Raw genomic sequence first — 26,628 nt, forward strand, 5'->3', positions numbered from 1 at the left:
AACATCCTGCAAACCCAGTGAGCAGGTAAGGTACCGCGGGAATGACAAGCGTGCATGATAAGGCTCGAATCCAGGTGCGGAGGGGACAAGCCCCCGGTGACTATATTTACTTGCATAAGCCATAAGTTAAACGGTGTGGAATTCTTTGTTCATCCATATTTAATATATTGAGTAATTAACAATGTTTTTTTCTTCTTTTTTTTTCTTTTTTTTCACTTTTTCGTTTCTTTAACTTTTTCTTAGTATTTTTTTTATTTTTTCAAACTATTTCTATCGGTTTTACTTTTTCAATAATGAATTGATTAAAAATTTTATTTTATAATTTTTTTATTGAAATACTGTGAATTATTATAATATTTTTTTATATAGTTTTTTTTTTAATTATTTATGTCACTTTTATTTTTTTAATATTGAGCTGATTAAGAATTTAGTTTTATAATTTTTTTCTTAAAATATTATTGATTGCTACGGTGTTTCTTTATGTGTTTTTTTTTGTTTTTATATGATTTTCTCTAAAATTATCTTTCTTGATTTTATTTTTTAATATTGAGCTAGTTATGAATTACAGTTATAATATATGAGAGAAACACTATAGCTTTTCTCACAAATTACTGTAGATTACTATAGTGTTTTTTTCCACATAGTTTTTTATGTTTTTTTTTTAAATTATCTTTTGTCATTTTTTATTTTTTTAATATTAAATTGGTTAAGAATTACAATTATAAATAAGATAAGACAAAATTATTTGGGAAAAACACTGTAACTTTCCTCACAAAACACTATGGATTGATATAACTTTTCTTCATATAGTCTTTTTCCAGTTTCTTTTATTTTTTTTTGTAATATTGTTTTTTAAATTATCTTTGTCGATGTTATTTTTTAAATATTGAGCTGGTTAGAATTTAAATTTCTAATAAAGCTTAATTCTGTGAGGAAAATACTGTAACTTTCCTCACAAAACACTATGGATTGATACAATTTTTCTTTATATAGTCTTTTCCTAGTTTTTTTTTGTAATATTTTTTTTTAAATTATTTTTCTTTTCCTTTTTTTCACCTTTTCGTTTCTTTAACTTTTTCTTTGTATTTTTTTTATTTTTTTAAACTATTTCTATCGGTTTTACTTTTTCAATAATGAATTGATTAAAAATTTTATTTTATAATTTTTTTCTTTGAAATACTGTGAATTATTATAGTATTTTTTTATATAGTTTTTTTTAAAAAAATTATTTATGTCACTTTTATTTTTTTAATATTGAGCTGATTAAGAATTTAGTTTTGTAATTTTTTTCTTTAAAATGCTGTGAATTGTTGTAGTATTTTTCCATATGATTTTTTTAATGATTTTTTTCAAAATTATCTTAGTCAATTTTTTTTTAATATTAAGTTGGTTAAGAATTATAATTACAATAAAGCTAAATCATATGGGAAGTTACAATATGTGAGAGAAGCACTATAGCTTTTCTCACAAATTACTGTAGATTATTACAGTGTTTTTTTCCACAGTTTTTTATGTTTTTTTAAAATTATCTTTTGTTATTTTTATTTTTTTAATATTAAATTGATTAAGAATTACAATTATAAATAAGATAAGACAAAATTATTTGGGAAAAACACTGTAACTTTCCTCACAAAACACTATGGATTGATATAACTTTTCTTCATATAGTCTTTTTCCAGTTTCTTTTATTTTTTTTTGTTATATTGTTTTTTAAATTATCTTTGTCGATGTTATTTTTTAAATATTGAGCTGGTTAGAATTTAAATTTCTAATAAAGCTTAATTCTGTGAGGAAAATACTGTAACTTTCCTCACAAAACACTATGGATTGATACAATTTTTCTTCATATAGTCTTTTTCCAGTTTCTTTTGTGTTTTCTTTTTTGTAATATTTTTTTTGAATTATCTTTATCGATGTTATTTTTTAAATATTGAGCTGGTTAGAATTTAACTTTCTAATAAAGCTTAATTATGTGGGGAAAACACTATAACTTTTCTTACAAAACACCGTGGATTGCTCTCCATGTAGTTTTTTTCTTATGATTTTTTTTAAAATTATATTTGTCAATTTTATTTTTTTAATAATAAACTAGTTGATAATTATAATTATAAATTATTACAAATAAGGCTAAATCATATAGAGAAGCATTGCAACTTTCATCACAAAACATTATAAATTGCTATAATATTTCCAGCATGGTTTTTTTGTTCTTATTTTTTCAAAAATTATCTTTGTTGATTTTTTTTTAATATTGAGTTGATTGAGAATTTAGTTTTGTAATTTTTTTTTTAAAACACTGTGAATTGTTGTAGTGTTTTCCCACATATTTTTTTATGATTTTTTTTAAAAAAAAATTTGATGATTTTTTTTAAATATTGAGTTAGTTAAAAATTATAATTACAATAAAACTAAATCATATGAGGAAAGCGTTGTTTTCTTCACAAAACACTGTAGATTGCTATAATATTTTTCTAAATAGGTTTTTTTTTTATGATTCTTTCTAAAATTATCTTTATCGATTGTGTTTGGGAAAACACTATAATTTTCCTTACAAAGAATTGTCAATTGCTATAACATTTTTCCTCATGGGTTTTTATCCTTTCAAAATTATCTTTATCAATTTTTTTTTAATATTAAGTTAGTAGAGAATTTAACTTTGTATTTTTTTATTTTTATTAACAAAAAAGTTAAATCATATGATGAAAATACTGTATTTTTCTTTACAAACTATTATAGATTACTACAAATCATTTTGTTTAATCTCTAAGTTTTTTTTATCACTAACATAACTTTTTTTTCCCGTCATGAAATATTAGCTTTATCATACCTTTAATTTGTATTACTTACATGGTGCTGATTTACAATTATAACATTATCAAATATATTTATTTTATAAGCTCGTGGCAGCTCGCAAACATGTTATCTTATTTATCTTTTATATTTTGTAACCTAAGTAGCATAAAAACTCAAGTTACAGAATAAGTACCCCCCCCACACACACACACACACACACAAGTTAAAGGATGTGGGAAATTATGTTCATCCATGCCCAATACACTGTTTTTGTTTTTTAAAAATTATTTATATTATTTTTATTTTTATTTTTATTTTTAATATTAAACTGATTAAAAATTTTATTTTAGAATTTTTTTCTTTAAAATATTATAGATTGCTATGGTGTTTTTCCACATGATTTTTCTATTTTATTTTTTTATTTTTTAAAATTATATTTATCAATTTTATTTTTTTAATTTTATTTTTTAAATATTAAATCGGTTAAGAATTACAATTACAAGTAAATACAAGTAAGGTTAAATTATGTAGAGAAAACGCTGTAACTTTCCTTACAAAATACTATGGATTGCTAAAGTTTTTCCTCACCTGGTTTTTTTCTAGTTTCTTTTATGTTTTTTTTTTGTAATATTTTTCAGTTTCTTTTATGTTTTTTTGTAATATTTTTTAAAAATTATCTTTGTCGGTGTTATTTTTTTTTAATATTGAGCTAGTTAGAATTTAACTTTGTAATAAAACTTAATCATGTGGAGAAAATATTATAGCTTTTCTCATAAAACACTATGAATTGCTACAATGTCTCTCCACTTGTTTTTTTTTTCCTTAAGATTTTTTCAAAATAGTCTTTGATAATTTTATTTTTTGCATATTGAGCTTGTTGAAAATTATAATTATAAGTCATTACAAATAAGGCTAAATCATTTGGGAAAGCACTATAGCTCTCATCACAAAACACTGTAACTTGTTACAGTATTTTCAACATGGTTTTTTTCCCCTTGTTCTTTTTGTGTTTTTTTAAAAAATTTTGTTGATTTTTTTTTAATATTGAACTGAAGTTTTTTCCCCTTGTTATTTTTGTGTTTTTTAAAAAAAAATTGTTGATTTTTTTTTAATATTAAACTGATTAAGAATTTAACTTTATATTTAAAAAAAAAACACTGAATTATTGCAATGTTTCCCCACATGATTTTTTTATGATTTTTTTTCAAAAATTATTTTTATTGATTTTTTTATAATATTGAGTTGTTAAGAATTATATTTAAAAAAAAACACTGTGAATTATTGCAATGTTTCCCCACATGATTTTTTTATGATTTTTTTTCAAAACTTATTTTTATTGATTTTTTTATAATATTGAGTTGTTAAGAATTATAATTACAATAAAACTAAATCATACGAGGAAAGCGTTGTTATTTTTTTCACAAGACACTATGAATTGCTATAATATTTTTTAAAATTATTTTTTTATGATTTTTTATAAAATTATCTTTGTTCATTTTATTAGAAAAAATACTGTAGTTTTTCTCATAAAACATTGTCAACTATTACAACTTTTTTTCTCATGGATTTTTTCCCTTGTTACAACTTTTTTTCTCATGGATTTTTTCCCTTCCAAAATTAAAACTGATAGAGAATTTAACTTTGTAATTTTTTTATTTTTTATTAACAGAAAAGCAAATTTATATGGCGAAAACACTATATCAGTTCTTTTAAAATTCTATGAATTGCTATAAATCATTTTATTTAATCTCTAAGTTTTTTATCACCAACACAACTTTTTTTTCTATCATATAATATTAGCTTTATTACACCTTTAATTTCCATTATTTATATAATTATAATATTATTAAGGATGAACCACAACAACACGTGGGTATGCACCTCGCGTGTGTAAAAGAAAAACTTCTACACTGCAAAGACCGCCTCCAACGGTTGGCAATGCAGCCTTTCCTTTGCAGAAAAACTGCGGGATGATTTCCATCATGTCTGAAACGCCCCTTGCGCCAAGGGCTAGCAACCTCTAAATCATAGGCCGAAAGGGATCTAGGTAGAATTGATATATAGAGAATGTACACCTTCTGCTCTATTTATATACAAAAGAAGAACAAGAAGTCCTCATTAACTTAATTTCCTCTACTTATGGGGGAAAAAGAGCTTTCATAGTTCACTAAATTTTTCATATCAGAAAAACAAAATTTTCTGACAGTCCACAGCACGAAATTGTTCAATTTGCTAACAGTTCATGCAAATTCTTACAAGAGGTTGATCACATGCATGGTGGTGCCTCCATGCATTTGATCTGTTGTTTCGATTGTCAAAGAAAGGAAGAGGTTAACTAATTTCAATAAATTTCATTGTTAATAAATAAAATCCGCATTACAACTTAAAAGCCTGGAAGCATTGCGCTGCTTTGTATACCAAAAAATAGGCAGAAGATGTTGCTTCTGCTGAAGCAAACATTTTGAGCATCATAATCCAATGTCAAAACATTTCTAAGCATGCATCTTACTCCATCAATACTAATACGTGGCTAGATATATCTGGAAGCCAATAAAAAATAAATCATGGATTCTATTCACAGGCATGAAGAAAACCTTTTCCACTGATTTAGTACAATACCGATGATCTTTACCAACGAATCCACTGCAGCATGTTCCAGTTCAGGATGATCCAGTTTTCTTTGAGTTGGTTCTTTTTCGTGCTGCAGCAGAAACAGTGGACAAACTTTTCTGCTTAAACTTTTGAACCATAGTGCAGACCTGCATCAAAGAAGACACTTTCAGGGAAAACAATTTTAAAAGCAAAATGGCTCAACTTAGAAAACAATGGTCGAACGCCTCATACTGAAAACAACATGTAAAGAATAAGAAATGCACTGTACAATGCTTGGCTTGTTACTATTTCAAGAATAAACCTTGTTATGAATCAACTTGATAGTGTGCTTGATGTGGATATTTTAACCTTTTCAATCAGTTTTGAAATATGCAACTGTTATTCCAATCTAACAGGAGCTTATATGAGGAAAATTATCCATAAAACTACGTAAATTGTGTAGATTTTGCTGGCTATCTTTAGCTACCAGCTAAGCCATACCAATGGATGGTGTTTTTCCATGAATACCAACCAGTGCAGTGACCTCACAAATATCTGTTCATTGGTTAACACAATCTAGTTACAGCAATGTGGAGCATAACATCCTAATCATGAATGCAGTCCGTGAAGATTTCATGGACCAATCCAATCAACAAATTACCCATCTGAATAATATAAAAGATGGGGAATGAAAAAATAACTTTTTTCTTGCCCAGTCCAATCATTACCTTTCTCACTCCAGATGTTAATCCCAAGCTTGAAAGGGCCTTGCGATCTACACATTTCCAGGTCATATTTTCTCCGCTTTGCTTACTAAACAAGTCGCTCATGTCACCTGCAAGCAAACAGAAATCACGTGAAGGATGCAGATAGTGGACAGGCAAGATTGAGCAGCAATGTGTTTGAGCATCTTATAAATTAGTTCCGGACTATCTATAGTCTCAAGACATGTATAAACCCTAAATGAATGAGACAGCCAAAAATCTTTGCCAAAATGGCTATTTTATGTCATCCGGATATAACAGATTTAAGTATCGAGTATCACCACATGATTATAATATATTGATTCCATCATCAATCTCAACCATTCATTATCCAACAATGACACCAGAAATATTTTGAAATTTGAAAGCTTGAAATAGTAATTGTAATGCAAACAACATTTGCAAAGGAAAAGAGGGAAGGGGAGTAGGAGGGTCCTCAAACCTTTAAGATGTACTATCAACAGTTCTACATAAACCTTAAGACGAATGTGAGTGAAAATGTGAATAAATTCTCCAATATCTTCCCTCAGAAGTACACTACAGGTCTTCTGTGGATCAAGTCTAAATGATTTTTTCAGAAAGCGATTCATTTCATTTCTCCTTCTGGTCAAGTCAGCTTCTTTTCCCAGCATGACAGATGGGAACTCCCACAGTCCAGCAAGCAAACCTTCATCTGGCCTCTTTACGAGAAGAAATACACTACTGGATTGGTCTCCCTCAATTAGATCTCGACTTCCAGATATCTCCACAGCACAAACAGCAGAAAATTCATGTCTTTGCTTTAACTTTATGCTCTTAGCAGGATAATCTGTAATCAGAACTAACTTATCCAGCTTGGAGATTGTAAGTGCACGGCATTGGCCTGAAACAGGACATGAAGAACAGCTTGGGTTCACTGGAGTGCACACAGTTGCACCAAGTTCCATCAGAGACTGATTGAAATCCCCAGGACGATGAGGATCGACTAGTTGAGCTGCTAGCTTCCTGACCACAAGGATTTTAAATGAACAATCATAACAAATGCAGAAATAATTTAAGTAGATGCCAGGTGCAGATTGACAGTTATGTACTATGAATACGAGTTTAAGTGATAGCAGTTTGCCAGATTGAAAGAGGAGAGCTAAAAAATCTATCTTGAAGGTATACTGAATTGTTAGAGAGAGGAACCAGGGGCACAATACATGCAGTTGCATGATCTACAGGGCACCAATTTTTTACCACATTAATCAGGTTGCATTGGAGATTATAATTTGTCTCGTTGTAAAACTAGTGTCCATCAAACTAGAATGGGCTAAAACCCTGAATTGAAGAAATAAATTGTAGAAAGCATAAAATCTCACCAAAATTTCTTGACTGTCACCTTGTCTTTTGGATTAGCTGAAATTGCCTTTAACCTAGCAAGTACCCTTATTACATTCCCATCAACCACTGGCACCACCTGACATAAAATATCTTGAAAACTTCCCCTTGTATAATTCAAAAGGAAAAAACATAGAATATACTCACTTCTTTGAATGCTATTGAGGCAATTGCACCAGCTGTATAGTCTCCTATTCCGGGAACCTTCCGTAGGGAAGAAACAATTTTAGGAAATCCATCTCCGCCAGCTACAATCATCTTGGCTCCCTAAAGCCATAACAAAATGAAGCTAAAAATTGTTCACTATTGCTACAGAAGCTATATACATGATTTCTAAGTGTAAAGCATAAAATCGTCTTTCTTCTATTTAAATTAGCCATTCACATTCTATTTAAGAGAAAACCCATGCCCTTTTCTATCTCAACTTTTTTTTTTCATTTCCTTTTCAATATCCCACCAATTGAAAAAAATCAGATCGAGGTTTCATTTCTTATTCAAAATTCGCATAGAGAACTAGGACCAATCACCAATGTAGTCATAAAAGCTCCTAAATTGCAAAAGAAGGCAATCTAAAAAGGCAATAGACATGCCAACAAAAAATAAGGCAAATAAAAATCATAATGGAAATTAATAGCTATAAAGTTTAATCCAGGGTATATCAAATCCCAGGTGTCATCCCATTATCCTGAATAAAGCTTCATGGACCATTGGAGCAATGACATCAACTATACCAGAGAAACTCAACAGGTAGTGATCACCAGTAAACATGATCACAAACATTACCATGATATCTGACTTCCCACTGCAGCTCAGAATGAAAAGGCACCATTCTATTTCTACAGGACCTCCACGGATAAACTCTAAAATTCCTATCCTCAACAATTAAGATTATATCAGGATTCAGAAGAACTCTCTCCTCAAATAATTCAGTTTCCTTACACAAGGCCCACAACATGGAGCAAATAAAACTTCACACAAGTTTCTAGAACCTTAAGGTGTCTGGGGAACGAAGATTTTCCCTAATTAGCCAATTACATCAAGCATTGAAGAAAAGAATGAAGCTTTTTAACCATCTAAATGAATGGAACATAGAAACTGTAAGACATGCACTTACAAATAGAAATTAAGCTAAGAAATCAAAGTTCCCACAAATCTGATATTAACTGAAATTACGTAATAGTAAAGCAACGGAAGAAGAGAAATACAAGCAACAACTCAAAAAATACAAAACCAATTAACCTGAGGTTTACCTCCAACAGAAACCGTGCTCGCCTATAATACCCTAAACCAGCCCACATCTCATTCACTTCCTACATAAACAAGAAAAAAAAATCAACCAGTGATTTTAGACAAATAAATAGGGCATTGAATTTATTTATAGTTAAAAAGTGTAAAAACCTCAAGAGAAGCCTGAGCCAGATGGTGTAGAGTGGGCCATTTTAACATCCATCGATTGTAGTAATCAATCACAGTCTGAACTCTGGTCTGCTGCAACATAACTTCAGATACCCACACCCCATACGCCCTCTCTTCTTCTTCTTCTTCTTCTTCTTCTTTAAATGGGGTTTCTTTTGTTTGTGTTATTCTTCTCCAAGGAAGGTCTCTTTGGTTGTGGTCGTACCAGTCAAGCAATGAGGCTCTGATTTTCTGGGTTTCTTTGTCAGAGAACAGGTCTTCAATGTCAGCTACTACTTGTTTTTTAGCTGAATGTTGACGCTGCTCCTTTGGTTTGGCTATGGCAGCATTTCTTTTCCTCTTACTTGGCTTCTCGATACCCTCCTCATCCATTGTTGTTGCTGTTGTGAGGTGGGGTTTTGTGTTCACTTTTTGTATGAGCCTGCTGCTCCTCGAAGAAGGTGCTTTCGAGAATTCGAATCGACCCACCCCGCGCCACCCACTCACTTTTGGGTTTGTGTTGGCAGACATGTGTGGCAGTGAAACCGAAGTCCCATGTTGCGATTTTTAGCTAGTCAAAAATTGTTTCTCGTTTACTTTTATTTCAGCTGTCAATATCATTGCCAAATTCTACTCGTTACTTCCCATGTTACCTTTTAACTCGTCAAAAATTGTTTCTCATTTACTTTTATTTCAGCTGTCAATATCATTAAGATTATTTAGTGTTGTAATAGTAATTATTTTTAAAATATTATTTTTAAAAAATATATGAAAAAAATATTTTTTATTTTTTAAAATTTATTTTTAAATAGCATATAAAAACAATTTGAAAATATTAAAAAAATAATTTGAAATAAAAATTTATTTTTTTTCAAAAACACTTTTAAAATACAAAAACAAACAGCCTATAATAATTTAAAAAAATTATATCATACTTGAAATATATCCCTGAAATATATCCCTAACAATAAAACTACGATGGCAAGAGCTCGACTTTGGTTAACTCTATAAATTATGTGATAAATAGATATATTTAACAAAATACATGTAATATGGATATTTTATTATAGTAACAAACACATATTATTATATATTATTATGGATTGTTATACTATAATTACTATTTTTCCCTTGAGTGCAAAAAAAAGTCTTGATTGTGGGTGTGCTTTGCTCATTTAAAGATCGCCAGGGGTTATTTAATTTTTTTTTCTATTTTTTTGCACATTAAAAAATATGTTTTTACCCTTAAAATTAATCAAATTTAGAGTTATTGACCAATTATTTTTTTAATTTTTTTAAAATAATTAAATAATAAAAATATTTTTTCACCCCATGATAACAAAAAATGTTAAGTTGTTGGGCAAGGGTTTTTTGAGTTTTTTCATTTTAATGTATAATAAAAATACAAACTTAACTTTAAAAAAGACAAAAAAAAATAAGGTTTGCATTCAGACATATATTTGTACTTTCATACGGGTGTTTTGGGTAATTACCAAGATCAATAAGACATTTTGATATTTTTTATATTGACTTTTAAATTTCTTAAATGATGATGCCGCATGCTAGGTATACACTAGCTTTAGGGTCACGTCCATGGAATTAGATAAGGTGTTCAAGACCAACCAGTGATCAAACTTAACCTTTTGTTGTCTTTTTGAATGTGTCATCGTGTCCTTTTGCATATGGTGTGACACATGATAACGTATAATGGGTGAATTATTGCTGATGATTTTTTTTTTCATTTCTTTTCTCTCTTCTACCAAATAAAATATATGATTGTTTTTTTTTTAGTTTTGGTTTTTCAATTTTAGTGTACTTGAAATATATCCCTAATAATGAAACAACGATGTCTAATAAAATAAGTTACAAGAGCTCGACTTTGGTTAAACCTATAAATTATGTGATAAATAGATATATTTAACAAAATACATGTAATATGGATATTTTATTATAGTAACAAACACATATTATTATATATTATTATGGATTGTTATACTATAATTACTATTTTTCCCTTGAGTGCAAAAAAAAGTCTTGATTGTGGGTGTGCTTTGCTCATTTAAAGATCGCCAGGGGTTATTTAATTTTTTTTTCTATTTTTTTGCACATTAAAAAATATGTTTTTACCCTTAAAATTAATCAAATTTAGAGTTATTGACCAATTATTTTTTTAATTTTTTTAAAATAATTAAATAATAAAAATATTTTTTCACCCCATGATAACAAAAAATGTTAAGTTGTTGGGCAAGGGTTTTTTGAGTTTTTTCATTTTAATGTATAATAAAAATACAAACTTAACTTTAAAAAAGACAAAAAAAAATAAGGTTTGCATTCAGACATATATTTGTACTTTCATATGGGTGTTTTGGATAATTACCAAGGTTAATAAGACATTTTGATATTTTTCACATTGATTTTTAAATTTCTTAAATGATGATGCCACATGCTAGGTATATACTAGCTTTAGGATCACGTCCATGGAATTAGATAAGGCGTTCAAGACCAACCAGTGATCAAACTTAACCTTTTGTTGTCTTTTTGAATGTGTCATCGTGTCCTTTTGCATATGGTGTGACACATGATAACGTATAATGGGCGGATTATTACTGATGATTTTTTTTTCATTTTTTTTCTCTCTTCTACCAGATAAAATATATGATTGTTTTTTTTAGTTTTGGTTTTTCAATTTTAGATCTCATTCTTTGGATTTCTTATTCCATTCTTATTTTTTTTATAGAAGTTTTTTTTTTTAATTTAGTCCTTAAATTATAATTTCTCATATGTTTTTTTTTAATTTTGATTCTTATTCTTTTTTTAAAAATTTCTTGACCCTTCTGTTAAAGTTATTTTTGCATTCAATTTTATCCTTTAATTAAAGTTTTTATTTGTTTTATTCTTTTCAAATTTGACCTTTATTGTTTTGATTTCTTTTCCCTTTCATTAAAGATATTTTTTTATTCAATTTAACCTTCTAATTTAACATTTTTGTTTGCCCTCTAATTCTTTTTTTTTCACCCTCATGTTTTTATTTTATTTTATATGATTGATTTTTCTTTCTGGTTTCTTCTTTTAACATTTGATTTATTAGGGATTCGACTTAGTACATTCTTATCGTTTTGTATTAGTTTTTGTTCTGAATATTGGTTTTATGATTATCTTCAAATTCTTTTTTATCACTTTATCCTAGTCTTATGAGATAGGTCATAAGTTTTGTATGCCTTTTATTAATATAAGTTTTTTTAAAAAACAATTATTTTGTTTGTGTTTGATTTTTCAAGATATTATTTTAATTTATCTATAATTTTTTTCTCATATACAAATGAGTTTTATTTTTTAAAATATAAAATATTCATTTTTAAATAATATTTTTGATATGTTTGGCTTTGCATACTAAGTTTTTATTTAGGTGTGGGTTTATTCAATTAATTTTATTTATTTTTATTTTTTAGGTCACAAGTTTTTTTAGGTGATGAGTTTATCTTTTATTAATTTAAATAAAAAAGTTCAATGAAATATCTGGTTTTGTATGATTAAATATCTTGATCGATATTTATCTTTTATTTTTTTAATTTCTCTTTTGTTTATTTTTTAATTTCTCTTTTGGTTGTTTTTAGCGACTTTTTTTTTGTTTTTTTTTACGCATAGATAATTATCAATTTATTTAATTAAATATTTGCATAGATTTTTCAATTTAAAATTTGAATTTTTATATAAAAAACACATTAAAATAAACAATCCATGGCGGAACATGGATTAAATAGCTAATACACACAAAGTACTAACTAGTACACTGTGTTACATTATTTAGCAAAAAGCATTTTTATGAATGTTTTTGCTGGTATAATAATTTTTTTAAATCAAGTAATGGAAAAATTATTTTTTCCTTTAATAAAATTAATTGAATAATAATAAAAAAGTTATTAATGTTAAATAAAAATTGAAGTGAAAAGTTCATATTCCTTGTAAAAAGCAAAAAATAAATGGACATGCAAATATTTTATCTCATTTTTTCTTTTTAGTTTATTCATTTTATTTTATTTATCCTCAAGGTTAATTCTAGTTTTAATTACATGTGATTTTTATTCTTAAAAATGCATTATATAAATACAATTTATTTATCTAAGATTTAAAAAAATTAAAGATAAATCACAATAATCTCTTTGAGTATTATGAAATTCCATAAACAATCTAAAATATCAATTAATATTTTAAAAAATAAACTAAATAATTTTAAAAATAAGCAAGAGTTAATTAATTAAAAATTAAATTTTAAAAAATAAAAACTAAGAAGACACCAAGCTCATATGTTAAGCTTATGAGAAAAAGGTGATGCCTACCCTTTTTTTTTTAAAAAAAAAAATGACATGCCTTTCATTCAATTCTTTTTAATATAATGAACAACACGTCAGGCACTTGGATAAACAATGAGTCATCTTCATGTAAATTTCTTTGTCATTTTTAATAATTGAAAAATCAGAGAAAGAATTTTTTATCTTCACAACTCATTTTTATTTAAAAACATCTTTTAAACACCATAGAAATCTTAGTAAAGATATTTTAACCCTAAATACCCTATAAAATCAACATGTCTACAAAATGACGTGAGGTTATTTTTAAAATTTATTTTTATTTTATTTATGGTGATTAAAATAAATATTTATAAGAAATCTACCAATTTAATTTTTGAATTCTAAAGGGAAATTATTTTTTCTTGAGTTGAAATTCATCATTCTTATTCACATGTTCCTGTTTTTTTAACAAAGCATATCCTTTTTTATGGGAAGCTTAGTTTTATGACAAAGAAATTAAAGTAAATATTCATAAAAATATCAATGGTTTAAATCAAAGTGAAAAAAAGAAGAAGCATTTATTTAATTAAAACTTCATTTTCTTATATTTTCTTTTCATTTTTGTTTAGCTATAAACATGTTTTTATTATTAAAAAAATACTTTTAAAATAAAAACTCATCATGGTTTGAAAAGAAAACTTTAATAAAAAAAACGTAATAATTTTTACAAAACTATATAAATAAATAAAAGGTTCCTAATTTGAGAAGCAATATAAAAAAAATATACAATAAAAAAAATACCTGGCCTAAAAATTAAAGCCCAAGTGAGGCACGCAATGAAAGGTTCAAACATGCCCAAACTTTTAAAAAAGGCCAAGCATTACTATTTTTTAAATTCTAGGCTTTTGCGTTTGCCTTATTATAAAGCTCAAACATGACTGATTTTTTTTTTTTTAACTTTGTAGTCTTTTTTATGGACAACATGTAGTTCATTGGTGCAAATTCTAGCCACCGGAGGTCATTGAAAATCATGGTACGAGTATTTTAAACTAAAAACTCAAATTTCAACTATTTTTCACCTAAAAACTCTAAAAAAAAAAATCATAAAAGCCCAAATAACCCCAATTCTAAGACAAAACACTGTCAAATCAATTTAAAACTTAAAATTTAATTAATAAAACAAACATTTCTTGGTTATAAGCAATTTTGTTTTAACATAGTTAAAAAATAAAACCATCTCAATTAAGCTCTCCTCTTCAAAATGAATCCATCAACATCAAAATTGTTTTTTCAATCAAAAGTGGTTGACCAAAACTTTTTCTTATCCACTCATTTTTTTTAATGATTTTCTCAACATTTAAGGACTAAAAGGTAAGAAAAATTAAATTTGAGATACATCATAATGAGATCCACTTGTTTGGCCGCACTGATTTTTGCAACATTAAACTATTGCTTCATGTCCCACAAGAATTTTTCAAGTTTCTTGAAATTTTTTACCCTATCAAAAGACTTCAATTCAAGAACTTTAGGCTTATATGTATTTACCCCACTAGGAATGTTTGTTATTGTCTATTTCATAATGACAACAGTTTTTTTAGCAACTTTCAACTATTCATTTGATTATGTAGCAACTTTCAACTATTCATTTGACTATGCCACAAGAGAAATGTACAAAATTTTAGCCATTTCAACGCTTTTCATAGTTTCACTTAATCAATCAATGATAAAGCATTCTTCATCGTCTTCCTCTTGCCCTATCAAAATCTCAAGACACACTAACTGTTTTCGAATAACTTCTATGACTTTAGGGTGCACAATCTTAAAACCAATCACACCAATACCACATGGGGTTAGATTTTTCTCGTAAAAAATTTCCAGCCTCAAGCCAGAGTTAGCCTTCCCTCTATTGATCCATACGTGTTTGTTTAGCAACTAAGTGTTTCCTATCACCAAGAGGTTTCCTCGCACTCTTCCTTGCTACAAGACATATGGAACACACAAGTAGAAAGGATGCAACATATATAAACACATAAGTTATTATAGAATCAAATCTCAACATTTCATTAACTCAAAAGGATATACATAAGTTCATTCATGTGTATGTTATGCATAATGGTTTTGCCTATCTATATAACTTGCATTACATGCTACACAATAATACTTACAACCTACATATTACAAAGCATAATGGAAGTCACAATAGGAATTTGTCACCAAGTTTGAGCACATTTCATAACACATGTCCCTTAATTCTGGCCATTTTTTTACCTTACAAGAAACTACTAAAAACTATCATAAATTGCCACAAATCCCTTAACTTGTCTCACACAAACCAATTGTTAAACTACTAACACCTTTTCTGCCAATTCTACTATGCCTCAACATGTTTTGAATTGTCCATCATCCAAGTTTGAGTTCATGTCGAACACCAACTTATGTCCTGTTAAATTGTTAGATGTACATTATTGCTGAATCTACCACCACCCATGCATGTTGTCACTGTCTATGCATGTTTCCATCCGTTTTAATAGTGTTTTTCATCAAGTCTTAGACTATTTATCTCTAGGCTTGTTGTTAACCCCTGCTGCTGATTATGTTGACTCTGTCGATTTCATCAATGTTATCAATCTTGACATTGTACCACTATCTTATTCTAACATTATTTTTATCAGTGTACCCTTGATGAATTTAACCTCATTACAAACCTCCCTCACCAGAAATACCTTTGCACCAAGTTTGCCTACTATCACAATTCCATGTCACCCTCACAAAACCTCTAAGTCTAGCTTATATCCAAACATAATTTTACCAATCAAATCTAAGATGTTTGGGAAACTTTGACAGTCACATCGTCAACTAGTTTATGAACCAATTCATGACTATATTCTTCTTTAAGGCCCTGTTTGTCTCTCAACCGAGTCAAATCAAACTTTAAAACCATCTTAAAGTATCGAAGACCAGTTCATTGATCTCCATCTTTGATAAACCCTAATTACAACTGATTAGTACTTAAAAGTGCATTTTTATCATGGTTTTATATCATCATTTTGCATTTGAAGTATCAATAACTCCTTAACCAAAGCATGTTTTATAATAATATATCTAATAATATAAGATACATTTAATTTGTGGTAAATGTCTATTTTTAATGCAGGCCTATAACATAAATGAAAGGATTGATTGATGACTCGAAGAACTTAAATTGTAAGGATAAAGAGATGGCCAAACTTAGAAAAGAGATGTCGGTGCAATCCAAACCGGAACACTGTTCGGTAATTGGGTCATATCTAGAGCTATATATCTCAGATTTAGGTCCAATTTATATGGATGGAAAGGTAAGACATAGGCCTACAACTTTCATATGGAGCCCAAGATCTAAAAAGGCCATTATCAAGTCCAAATTGTAGCAACAACAAAGAAGCCCGAATCTGTCTTCCAGCCCGAGCACTGTTCGGTATTTTGGCCATATCTGGAGTTCTAGAAGTCCAAATGAGCTGAAATTTTTACACAAGAAAGCTGAGACAATTGCCTACAACTTTCATGTTTGCAACTGGCTCCAATTTTGACGTTATCAATGACGTTTTGGGCAGACAAGAGAAGATAAGGATTGTCACCAAGTCAAAAGTTGGTCACCCACTTATCAATTAGTCATCAAATCAATAGTTCCCATTTTTGGCCTATAAAAGGAGGCATTTGCCATGCATTTAGGCATCTTGGTGTTCAGATCAAGATCATGCTCTTCCTTTCTCTCTTTGTATTTTTTATGCTTTGTTTTCATTAATATTAAGTTTATGCCTTTCATTTCCTTTCCTTTACTTAGTTAACTTTTATGTTCTTATTTTGTTTATCTATTTTGCTTTCTTTCATTATGTCTAGCTAAGTTAATTATGTCAAGGTGAAAAGGTTACACTAATGGTGTAAGAATAAGTATAATGTAAACTTAATATGGACTTTAATGTTTGATACTAACATGTTTTATATTTGCTATCTTGTTCACTCTTTAATACTTTGCTTGTTAAATGACTAATCTTGATTTATGTTGTATAACACTTGGTACAACAAATGCTTGGCACTTTCATAGCCCATAATGTATGGTATAACCGACACCTGAGCTATGAAAGGAACTTGATTTGTTGTTAACATAAGTTATAATCATGAATGCTTGACGAGATTTACAAGTATTAGCATTAATTGAATAAGATGACTAATGTAATCATGTTAACAATATATAATCTGATTGGAACCTCCTTTGTGTGTGGTTTCCAATTCAATAATAAGAGTTTATACTATACTTGTTTGATATACCATTAGTGGAACCTCTAACCTTGACATTTGTTATTATCATTGTTTAATCGTTACATTAATATTCCATCTCAAAGTTCTCATCATCTTCTTCTTCTTCTCTTTCTTTATTATTATTATTATTACTACTACTACTACTACTACTACTACTACTACTACTACTACTACTACTACTACTACTACTACTACTACTACTACTACTACTACTACTACTACTACTACTACTACTACTACTACTACTACTACTACTACTACTACTACTACTACTACTACTACTACTACTACTACTACTACTACTACTACTACACATTCTAAGTTCATTCACTCATAAGCTATTTTCATGAAATTTATATGCTTCCCATAGTGTCCCAGATATCCCATTTTTCCAGTGAGCAACACCACATAAAACCCACCTTGAAGAATCAAATAAACCTTATAAATTTAACGAACTATTTTAACTACCTTACATATAAGTTGCAAGTATAAAAATGAGCAACTATGTTTTGGTGATCAACATATCTTGTGTCAAAGTTCTTCGATAAGTCTCAGCCCTGTTCAAGCATACACACATAGCATCCTAGTATCAAATCTGTCTAATCTGGTTTTCATACACTATTACTGTACCCAATACACTCCTTATCAATCACAAAATTTTATTGACACACTAGCTTTGTTGTCCAACCTATGTCATAAGTTTCAGCCATAAAAAATTCTCGATATGATAACCTAATATAGGCATGTCATTTTACTTCCATCACTATGAACCATTCATCTTCACAATTAATAGAATATCCATAATTCTCCACAACCTCCCATCAAGATAATATGCCAAACAATCCTTATTGATTTGTTCGACTCCTTAACCAAGCCCCTTACTCGGTTACAGAAAATTCTCCACACTGAATAGTCTCATTATCAAAGTGCAGAAATCTTAAAATCCTCAACGTCATTTCCTCCCCCCACCAAGGTAGCACATCAAACCATCTTCATCGATTTGTTTGGTTCTTCAACTAAATCCTTAACTTGGTTGCTGAATTTTTCACCCTAAATAGTCCCTATTGTCAAGGTGCAATGAATTCTCATCCCAGTATATCTGTTAATTGGAGATGCTTATATATCTATTCTATCTTCTCACTAATATAGCATACCAAACCAATCCCCCATATATTCCTTAACCAAATTCTTTGTGACTTGGTTATTGAATTCTTCATCCTGCACAAGCCATCATTAAGATACTTTAAATCCCCAAAACATTATTTTCTTTATCTAAGCCCATTCATTTGCTAAGATGCATACCATACATATTCTGCTTCTGTCACCCCAATCTATCTCAACATTGAAGTGTATTATGCCCTACCCAAAGCAGTTGGCCAAGCAACCTCCTCAACCATAAGGATTTTTTTTTTTAACTAATTCTTACGTGATCCATTTCTTAATTCTATCTTCTTTACCCGTATTGTCCATCACCAAGATTCCCTCTAAAGACATTAATACTGCCTTTATCCTAAACAATTTGGCTAATCAACATCTTCTCTGAATAGTCTAGCCATATGACCAAGTCTCTTGACTTAACCACTAAATTTTGTTTCCATCACTTTGAATAGTCCATCATTAAGATGTATAAAATCCTTAGATTTTCCCTCCACTAAAATAGAACAACCAAATGCCAAATCTTCCACTAATTAGTTTGACCACACAATTCTATTAAGCCAAATGAAGTAAGTCTTCTTTTCACATAATTTTGTTAAGCTATGTATCAAAGTGTTGCTAGAGCATTTATTAAGCCAAATGATATAACCAAGAGTTCATATGCATCATACCTTATTACACATGTTATTTTGTGTCCATCCCCTTTAGCAAGTCTAACTTTCCAATACTTGGATTGCAAGTCTAGCTTTGTAAAGATGAAAACCCCATATAATTTGCCTGTCATGTCTTGAATCAAAGGATGTATATATATATTGTTAATTTGATAGTTTACACATATGCAAAACTCTTGCCTACCTTATTTTGAAACAAAACAAGAATACTATAAGAAGCCTTCAAAGGATGTATATATACAGTGTTAATCAACTATCCTAATTGCTTCCTTAATTCAACCAACTCTATAGGTGACATTCAATAAGGGGTTGAGATGGTGGTTTCACTTCTAACACCAACTCAATGCAATGTTCTATATCTCTTATTGGTGGGAGCAAATATCATCTCTTTACCTAAATGTCTAACCCATTACGGGTCATGAGTCTTTATCATTAAATATTTTTTTAACTCCTTTTTGGATATAAAGATTCGACCTCTTTTGCATAAAGTAAGTCATGTTCCAACCAATATCTTTGTATTATCTCTTTTCATACAAGATCAACCAACTTCTTGTACATTGCATCTTCCCCAACAACTTGGCAAAATTGATCTAACATGTCTGACTCCAACCAAATAATAGCAAAAATAGTAGTAATTACCTTATGTCTGCTGAGTGCATTCACAACCTGATTATACTTCTTTGGTTTATGCTTCCATACAAAGTCATACACAGCTAATAATTCTTGCCACTACGCTTATCACTATGATAACTTTTTTTGTCTTAAAAAAGGTGTTAGCAATGTTATTGATCTTAACAATGAACCTTAGTCCCAACAGGTATACTCTTTATATGCAAAAACAATGTACTATTATTGTTGTTTTTTTTATAAGTCAAGTATTTTTGTTCAGCATCATTCAACTTTTGACTTTAAAAAACAATCAAAAGTCCCTCTTTTACCACCACTCCCCTAATGGCCTTATCCGAAGCATCAACATGAATTTTGAATGGCTTATCAAAATCAAGTGACCCTAAGATTGGAGTCAATACTATTGCTGTCTTTAGCTTTTTAAAAGCCAATTAGTAATCACATGACCATTCTCATCTTTTAATTTTTTTTTAGAACATCTAAAAAAGGATTGTTTTCTTGTTGTAATCCTCAATAAATCATTTGTAATAGTTTACAAACCTCAAAAAAAGATCTCAACTTTGGGACTGTTTTTAGTGCTAACCATTCAATGAAGGTTTGAATCTTGTGTGAATCCACTTTTATTGGTCCCTCCCTAATTAAATGGTTTAGAAACATAATCTTAGTCTTTACAAACTCATATTTTTTTTCTTTTTACTAATAATCCTTCAATCTATTCAAGACTTTCAAAAGATGAATTACATGATCTCACATCCCCTTATTATAAATTACAATATCGTCTAAATAGATAATAACAAAACTATTTAAGAAATCATATAGTACATCATTCATAAGATTACAAAATGTTGTTGGAACATTTGTTAAGCCAAATGGCATAACCAAGAATTTATATACATCGTACCTCGTTAAACACGTTGTTTTGTGCTTATCCCCTTTGACAATTCCAACTTGTTAATACCTGAATCGAAAGTCTAGCTTTGTAAAGATAGAAGCCCTACATAATTTCTCCATCAAGTCTTGAATCAAATGAATTAGATATTTATTTTTAATTGTCATCTTATTTAGTGCATGATGGTCCACATAAATGCAAAAACTTTGATTCGTTTTTTTTTAAACAAAACTAGAACACTATAAGGAGCCTTGGAAAGATGAACATATCCCACGTCAATCAACTCTCTCAACATCTTTCTCAATTCTACCAACTCTATAAGTGACATTTAGTAAGGGGTTGGGATGATGACTTCACTCTTAGTACCAACTCAATGTGATGATTTATAGCCTTTTTCAGTGGGAGTTTCTTCGGCAACTAAAATAACATCACATCCTTAAATTGTTGTGCATCACAGTAGCAATTTTTTTCAATACCTCATCACAATAGTACGTTTTCTCATTTGTTACTATCACAAGAAACACTTCCCCACCTTCTCATAATGTCTTTTTAATAGCAATGGCTGAGATCAAGCCTTTTCCACTTTTAGTGATATTTGTTGTTGTTATGATATTTGTATATTTTATAAAGATGCAACAACCAAGAAAAAAAATAAAGTAATATATTAAGAGAAAAAAATGAGTGAAGAAAATTTTTTTTAAAAAATGAGTCACCGGAATATACCAAAACTCTATTTTTAATATATCCAAGATCATTAAAAAAATAAATATTGACAGGAAGATTTTAAGTACATCTTGCAAAGAATTATGGAAAAACACCAAATACCCAGTTTCGAAGGAATTATGGATAAGTCGGCATGGACACGTGGCGAAAGTGGATAAGATAAAAACCGAGAGAGACTTTAAGCGGAAAGGAACGCACCAACCTTAATACCGGTGGCTAGTGGCTACTCTCCTTGCTTGGTGGCAAGCACGGGTAACCGCCATGTGAGCTGACGTGGCAGGCATCCAGCGGACCATAAGCCACACAATCTTTATTTGTTAAATGACCACACAAAACATCCATCCCTCCATGGCTCCGATGAGGAAGCAAACAAATAACAACGACAACATGAAAATTAGTAAATAAATCAAATATTATTTACAGCGGTAGTGAAACAGTAATTATTTTTAAAAAAATAACTGAGTATTATTACAGCGCGTTAATTTCCATAAAAAGAAACATTATTAACCGCTAATCTGACGAGGATTGTTGATGGTGACGCTGTTTTTAATGTTTATCACTCAATAATTAAATAATTTTATGATAATTGTTTCCTTGTCCACGATTGTAATGAAAGATACTATTAGCTATACTTATTTATAAATTGATACTCCTAAAACTAAGAGCAGAGTTTCTTCTTCTTCTTCTTCTTCTTCTGAGAAATAGAGAGATAGAGGAAAATGGAGGTAGGGTTCTTGGGGTTAGGGATAATGGGAAAGGCCATGTCCATGAATTTGCTTAAAAATGGCTTCAAGGTTACTGTCTGGAACAGGACGCTTTCCAAGGTACCCACTTTTTGTCCTCTACTACTGCCCTTATTTCTGCAAAAAAATTCTCTCTTTTTTTTCCTGTTCTTGGGATCTGATTTATGTGTTTTTATTTACTGTGAAAGTACTTGTGATTAATGTGGTAAATAAGGTTCTATGTACTCAATGGACAGTAGTTAACTAGATAAACATGCAGCTTTAGTATTATTTTTGTGTTCTTACTTAATTGATGACAAGAAGTTCGGTTGCTGGAACCGCAGTGTAATGAACTGGTGGAGTTCGGTGCATCAATTGGAGAAACCCCTGCACAAGTGGTCAAGAAATGCAGACTTACTATTGCTATGTTGTCGGATCCTGCCGCGGCTCTTTCGGTCTGTAATTTTACCAAAATGTTTTAGCTTTTGGTTTTTGTTGAATACCTACCTTTTTGTGGAAATTATTATGAATAATGATATCTGATTGCCGGCTAATTTGACTCTTCTTACTGAAATCCCTTCGTTTAGGTGGTTTTTGATAAAGATGGTGTACTTGAGCAAATTGGCAGCGGAAAAGGTTATATTGACATGTCCACGGTTGATCCTGAAACATCTTCCAAGATCAGCCAGGTTCTAATTGGATGATAATGCTACTCTTTACTGTCAATCCTTTCTTGTGTTTGGTGGAATGTCAGTGATTTTTTATGGAAACTGTCATATGGTATGCTTAGAGATTTCCAATTTGGTGATGGTTAGTCCAAGAGGAAATGATACTCCATTAATTTTCAAAAGAGATGATATGAGTGAACTGCGTCTAACATCAATAATTTGGGAATTGTTGAGGCGTGCTAAAAAATAAAAAACAATAGGAATAACTCTCATTATGCTCTTGGTGTATCTTCATTATACTGACCTTGGTTGAAACTTTGAAGGGTAGATTAAAGGATTGTTATCTGATCGTAAAACTCTAGCAATGGTTGGATTTTTCTTTTTAGGCTAATATCCTAATGTGAATTTGGACTTTGTTTGAGGAAGGAAAAGGAAAGAATTTGCTAAGTACAATGTGTGTAGAAGATGTCATGTTACTAATGTGTGGACTTAGGATGCATAAAGCCAAAGCTTCGGAGACCTTCCCCTTTATAATTATCTGTTCTTCTCCGGAAGTCTTCATAACCAAAGACTGCAAAACATCCTTAAACATCTGGCGATGGTTTCTTTTCTTATGAGCAAGATATTGGTTGCCACTTTTTTATAAATTACTAAGCCATGTGGCTTATATCCACAGGCAATTACATCAACGGGCGGTGCCTTCCTTGAGGCTCCTGTGTCAGGTAGCAAGCAGCCTGCAGAAACTGGTCAACTTGTAATCCTTGCTGCTGGGGATAAGGTGAATTAGTGAGTTGTTTTATGATTGAGCTGCTTCTTGCTATTTGATATACTTGCATGTTTGCTGAACTATTCCTTTGAAATATTAGAGGCAGTAAAATCAGCCCCCATTTCTGCACAGGCTATTGCCATTTATTTGCATACATAGATGACCAAGTTGTATCTCTTAAATAAATAACTTAAACTGTGGATTCATCTGATTTTGGATGTCTCGGGCATGTTTAATCTAACATGTTGGAGATATAGATATAAATTGAATGTAGAAAGGTATACATGGATGGAGTTTTAGATGACTGTCATCTTGTCCTGTAGTTAATCCCACCTGTTACTTTTGCATGAATAGATTGATACTCTAATTGATCTTTTATTGTCACTTAGATGAGAAAGTTGCTATCAGAATTATCGCTGCTAGAAATTGGTTTCGTATGTACATTCCTGAAGCATCACGTCTTAATAAATAGTTTGAAGCCATTGACTGGACTGTGCTAATGTACAATCTAGTAGTTGTTCAGAAATGGTGTTGCATGCGACATAAATTTACTTGTAAACTTTATTCTAACACTGACGGATGTTGTAATTCCTTCCCATGGTTTGTGAAATGACAATAGAGGGTTGTGTGGGATATGCAAAGGATTCATTTGCTTCTGTTGTAAAGAAAGACAATTTTGATGATACAACTATGAAATGCAGAAAGACAATTTTGATGATACAACTATGTAATGCAGACTTGATTTCTATGTTGATTTGAGGAACAAAAGTATGTTTCTGTATACATCTGTTGTTTACTGCTGCTTACAATTTATAATTTTAGGGATTTAATGCAGACTTCTTGATTTCTATGTTGATTTGAGGAACAAAAGTATGTTTCTGTATACATCTGTTGTTTACTGCTGCTTACAATTTATAATTTTAGGGATTGTATGAGGAATCAATTCCAGCTTTTGATGTTTTGGGGAAGAAGTCTTTCTTCTTGGGGCAAGTTGGAAATGGAGCAAAAATGAAACTTGTGGTCAACATGATAATGGGCAGGTAAAGATTGCTTTTATCATTGAGGCAAATATAACTAATATATAATTGCTTCTATATCAGCAGTATCTAAATGTCAATGTATGTATGAGAAACCAATTTTAACCTTGCATTTTGCATGTCAGAAGTGAATATTTATTGTGACCAGAGCTGGCACAATAAACTCCACACCCCGAACGAGTATTTGTTGCAGCATAATGCACATTTGCTATATGTTGATGTGTTGATGCTCTCAATGTTGGATATAGATTATGATCTCTCGTGTTTTGCAGTATGATGAATGCGTTTTCAGAGGGACTGGTGCTGTCAGAAAGGAGTGGACTCAACCCACATGATCTTCTTGATGTCTTGGTGAGATAGAAACAAGAAATTCCTTGTAACTTGTGTTGGATTAGTGTCCAAGTCTTAATGAGCTACTTTTCTGGCAGGATCTTGGTGGAATAGCTAATCCAATGTTCAGGGGAAAAGGACCAGCTATGCTCAAGAGTAATCACTCCCCTGCATTCCCTCTGAAACATCAGCAAAAGGACATGCGGTTGGCTCTAGCTCTTGGGGATGAAAATGCTGTGTCAATGCCAGTAGCAGCGGCAGCAAATGAGGTTACACCTTTCATCTTAGTTATCTTTTTCAAACGAGTTGTTTGGTTCTGGTGTTAAAAAGCATATGGGTTAGAATGATCAGTGAATTTTAAAAAGATGACACCCAAGAACTGGTACTGGATCATTTCAAACAAACTGAACAAGAACAATCAACATGTGTATAGTTTTTGAATTGCAAAAATGATAACTCCAATTTGACTATGAGCTACTGTTTCTTTTTGTCTGCATAAGATAGTTGGATAACTTTGTAGCTGTAACTTTTTCAGATATTTTTCTGCCTTTGCCAATTAGTTCATTGCCATCTATTTTGATTTTTATCCCATGGGGAAGTGTGGTTTTGAATAAACCATGCAAGTAGTTCTACAGTTGTCTTTATGACCAGGCAACCTCTCGTATTTAGATTTGCCAAAGTTTTCAATTTCATATTGATTTGCTGTAAGATCTTTAAGAGTTTCTTGCTTACGTTAGCTCTGGATGGTTCAAGTTAGGTCTTGTTGTCTGCAAGCACTAGGATTGATCCGGTACATTGAGAATACTTATTGAATTTCATGGTGGTGGTGCTGTTGTTGCATGGAGCTAGGAGGGTTACCTCTTATTATGATAGATTGCAGATTTGAAACATCCTTCATGAATATACTTGATGTATGGAACAGTTATGGTAATAAGCTTCTGTGAGTTATTGAGTTCTTCCCCCTGCGGCTTTGCTAATCATCAGTGAATGTTGTTTTGGAGTCGGTTTGACATGGATTGATATCAATGCACATTCTTGTGTCAGTTTAGAAAAGCAAATGTCAGTAACTGTTGAAAGTAGAACGAGTAGCTTCGGATGATTGAACCCAAACTCAGCAATTGTATTTGTTTGCAGTCTTTCAAGAAGGCCAGAAGCATGGGATTGGGGGACCTAGACTTTTCAGCTGTGTATGAGATTCTGAAGATGACCAAGGATTAATCACTCCTTGATAGTTCACATGACGCTGATTTGAAACACAATGCTCAACTCGGACTTGGTTTGCAGCCCTGGAAGTTGTAGCCTAGTTCATCAATCACAAGCTAGATGATGAAACTCCTTCATTGAATGAATTGTTGACTTCAATTTTTGTTCTGTTTTTTTCTTTTCTTTTCTTTTCTTTCACCAGAACTCTTTGGCCGTGAAAATAGACATAATTTGCTTGGCAGGATAAACAGCAAACTTTCTACTTGAACATACACTCGGCTTGTGTAGCAACAAACCAATTCCAATATTAGATGAGAGCTTCACGGTTAGAATTGTAGAATCAAAACGT

At 30.4% G+C, this 26,628-nt stretch overlaps 2 protein-coding genes across 2 annotated transcripts; one reads left to right on the forward strand and one right to left on the reverse strand.

Annotated features, from left to right (window-relative positions):
* Positions 1 to 5,105: 5,105 nt before the first annotated feature.
* Positions 5,106 to 9,470, reverse strand: LOC105113638 (HhH-GPD base excision DNA repair family protein). The gene is made up of 7 exons (XM_011009891.1): positions 8,907 to 9,470; positions 8,759 to 8,818; positions 7,656 to 7,775; positions 7,490 to 7,587; positions 6,592 to 7,133; positions 6,114 to 6,220; positions 5,106 to 5,552 (listed from the first exon to the last, which is right to left on the reverse strand). The coding sequence occupies exons 1-7, from the start codon at positions 9,432 to 9,434 to the stop codon at positions 5,454 to 5,456; spliced, it is 1,554 nt and encodes a 517-aa protein (XP_011008193.1). The 5' UTR covers positions 9,435 to 9,470; the 3' UTR covers positions 5,106 to 5,453.
* A 12,719-nt stretch (positions 9,471 to 22,189) lies between these two features.
* Positions 22,190 to 26,550, forward strand: LOC105113646 (glyoxylate/succinic semialdehyde reductase 1-like). Its single transcript, XM_011009899.1, has 8 exons — positions 22,190 to 22,377; positions 22,620 to 22,730; positions 22,863 to 22,964; positions 23,620 to 23,721; positions 24,634 to 24,749; positions 25,019 to 25,097; positions 25,175 to 25,345; positions 26,211 to 26,550. The coding sequence occupies exons 1-8, from the start codon at positions 22,273 to 22,275 to the stop codon at positions 26,292 to 26,294; spliced, it is 870 nt and encodes a 289-aa protein (XP_011008201.1). The 5' UTR covers positions 22,190 to 22,272; the 3' UTR covers positions 26,295 to 26,550.
* Positions 26,551 to 26,628: the final 78 nt, after the last annotated feature.

This window comes from Populus euphratica, unplaced genomic scaffold (assembly GCF_000495115.2).
Source record: "Populus euphratica unplaced genomic scaffold, PopEup_1.0 scaffold624.1, whole genome shotgun sequence".
Lineage (NCBI taxonomy): Eukaryota > Viridiplantae > Streptophyta > Magnoliopsida > Malpighiales > Salicaceae > Populus > Populus euphratica.

Coding starts and splice junctions, on each gene's coding strand:
- LOC105113638 (XM_011009891.1), bottom strand. CDS start 9,434: ATGTCTGCCAACACAAACCCAAAAGTGAGTGGGTGGCGCGGGGTGGGT. Junction 8,819..8,906: donor TGGCTCAGGCTTCTCTTGAG/GTTTTTACACTT, acceptor TTGTTTATGTAG/GAAGTGAATGAGATGTGGGC. Junction 6,221..6,591: donor GTTGATAGTACATCTTAAAG/GTTTGAGGACCC, acceptor GTTTGCTTGCAG/GTGACATGAGCGACTTGTTT.
- LOC105113646 (XM_011009899.1), top strand. CDS start 22,273: ATGGAGGTAGGGTTCTTGGGGTTAGGGATAATGGGAAAGGCCATGTCC. Junction 22,378..22,619: donor GGAACAGGACGCTTTCCAAG/GTACCCACTTTT, acceptor CTGGAACCGCAG/TGTAATGAACTGGTGGAGTT. Junction 22,731..22,862: donor ATCCTGCCGCGGCTCTTTCG/GTCTGTAATTTT, acceptor CCCTTCGTTTAG/GTGGTTTTTGATAAAGATGG.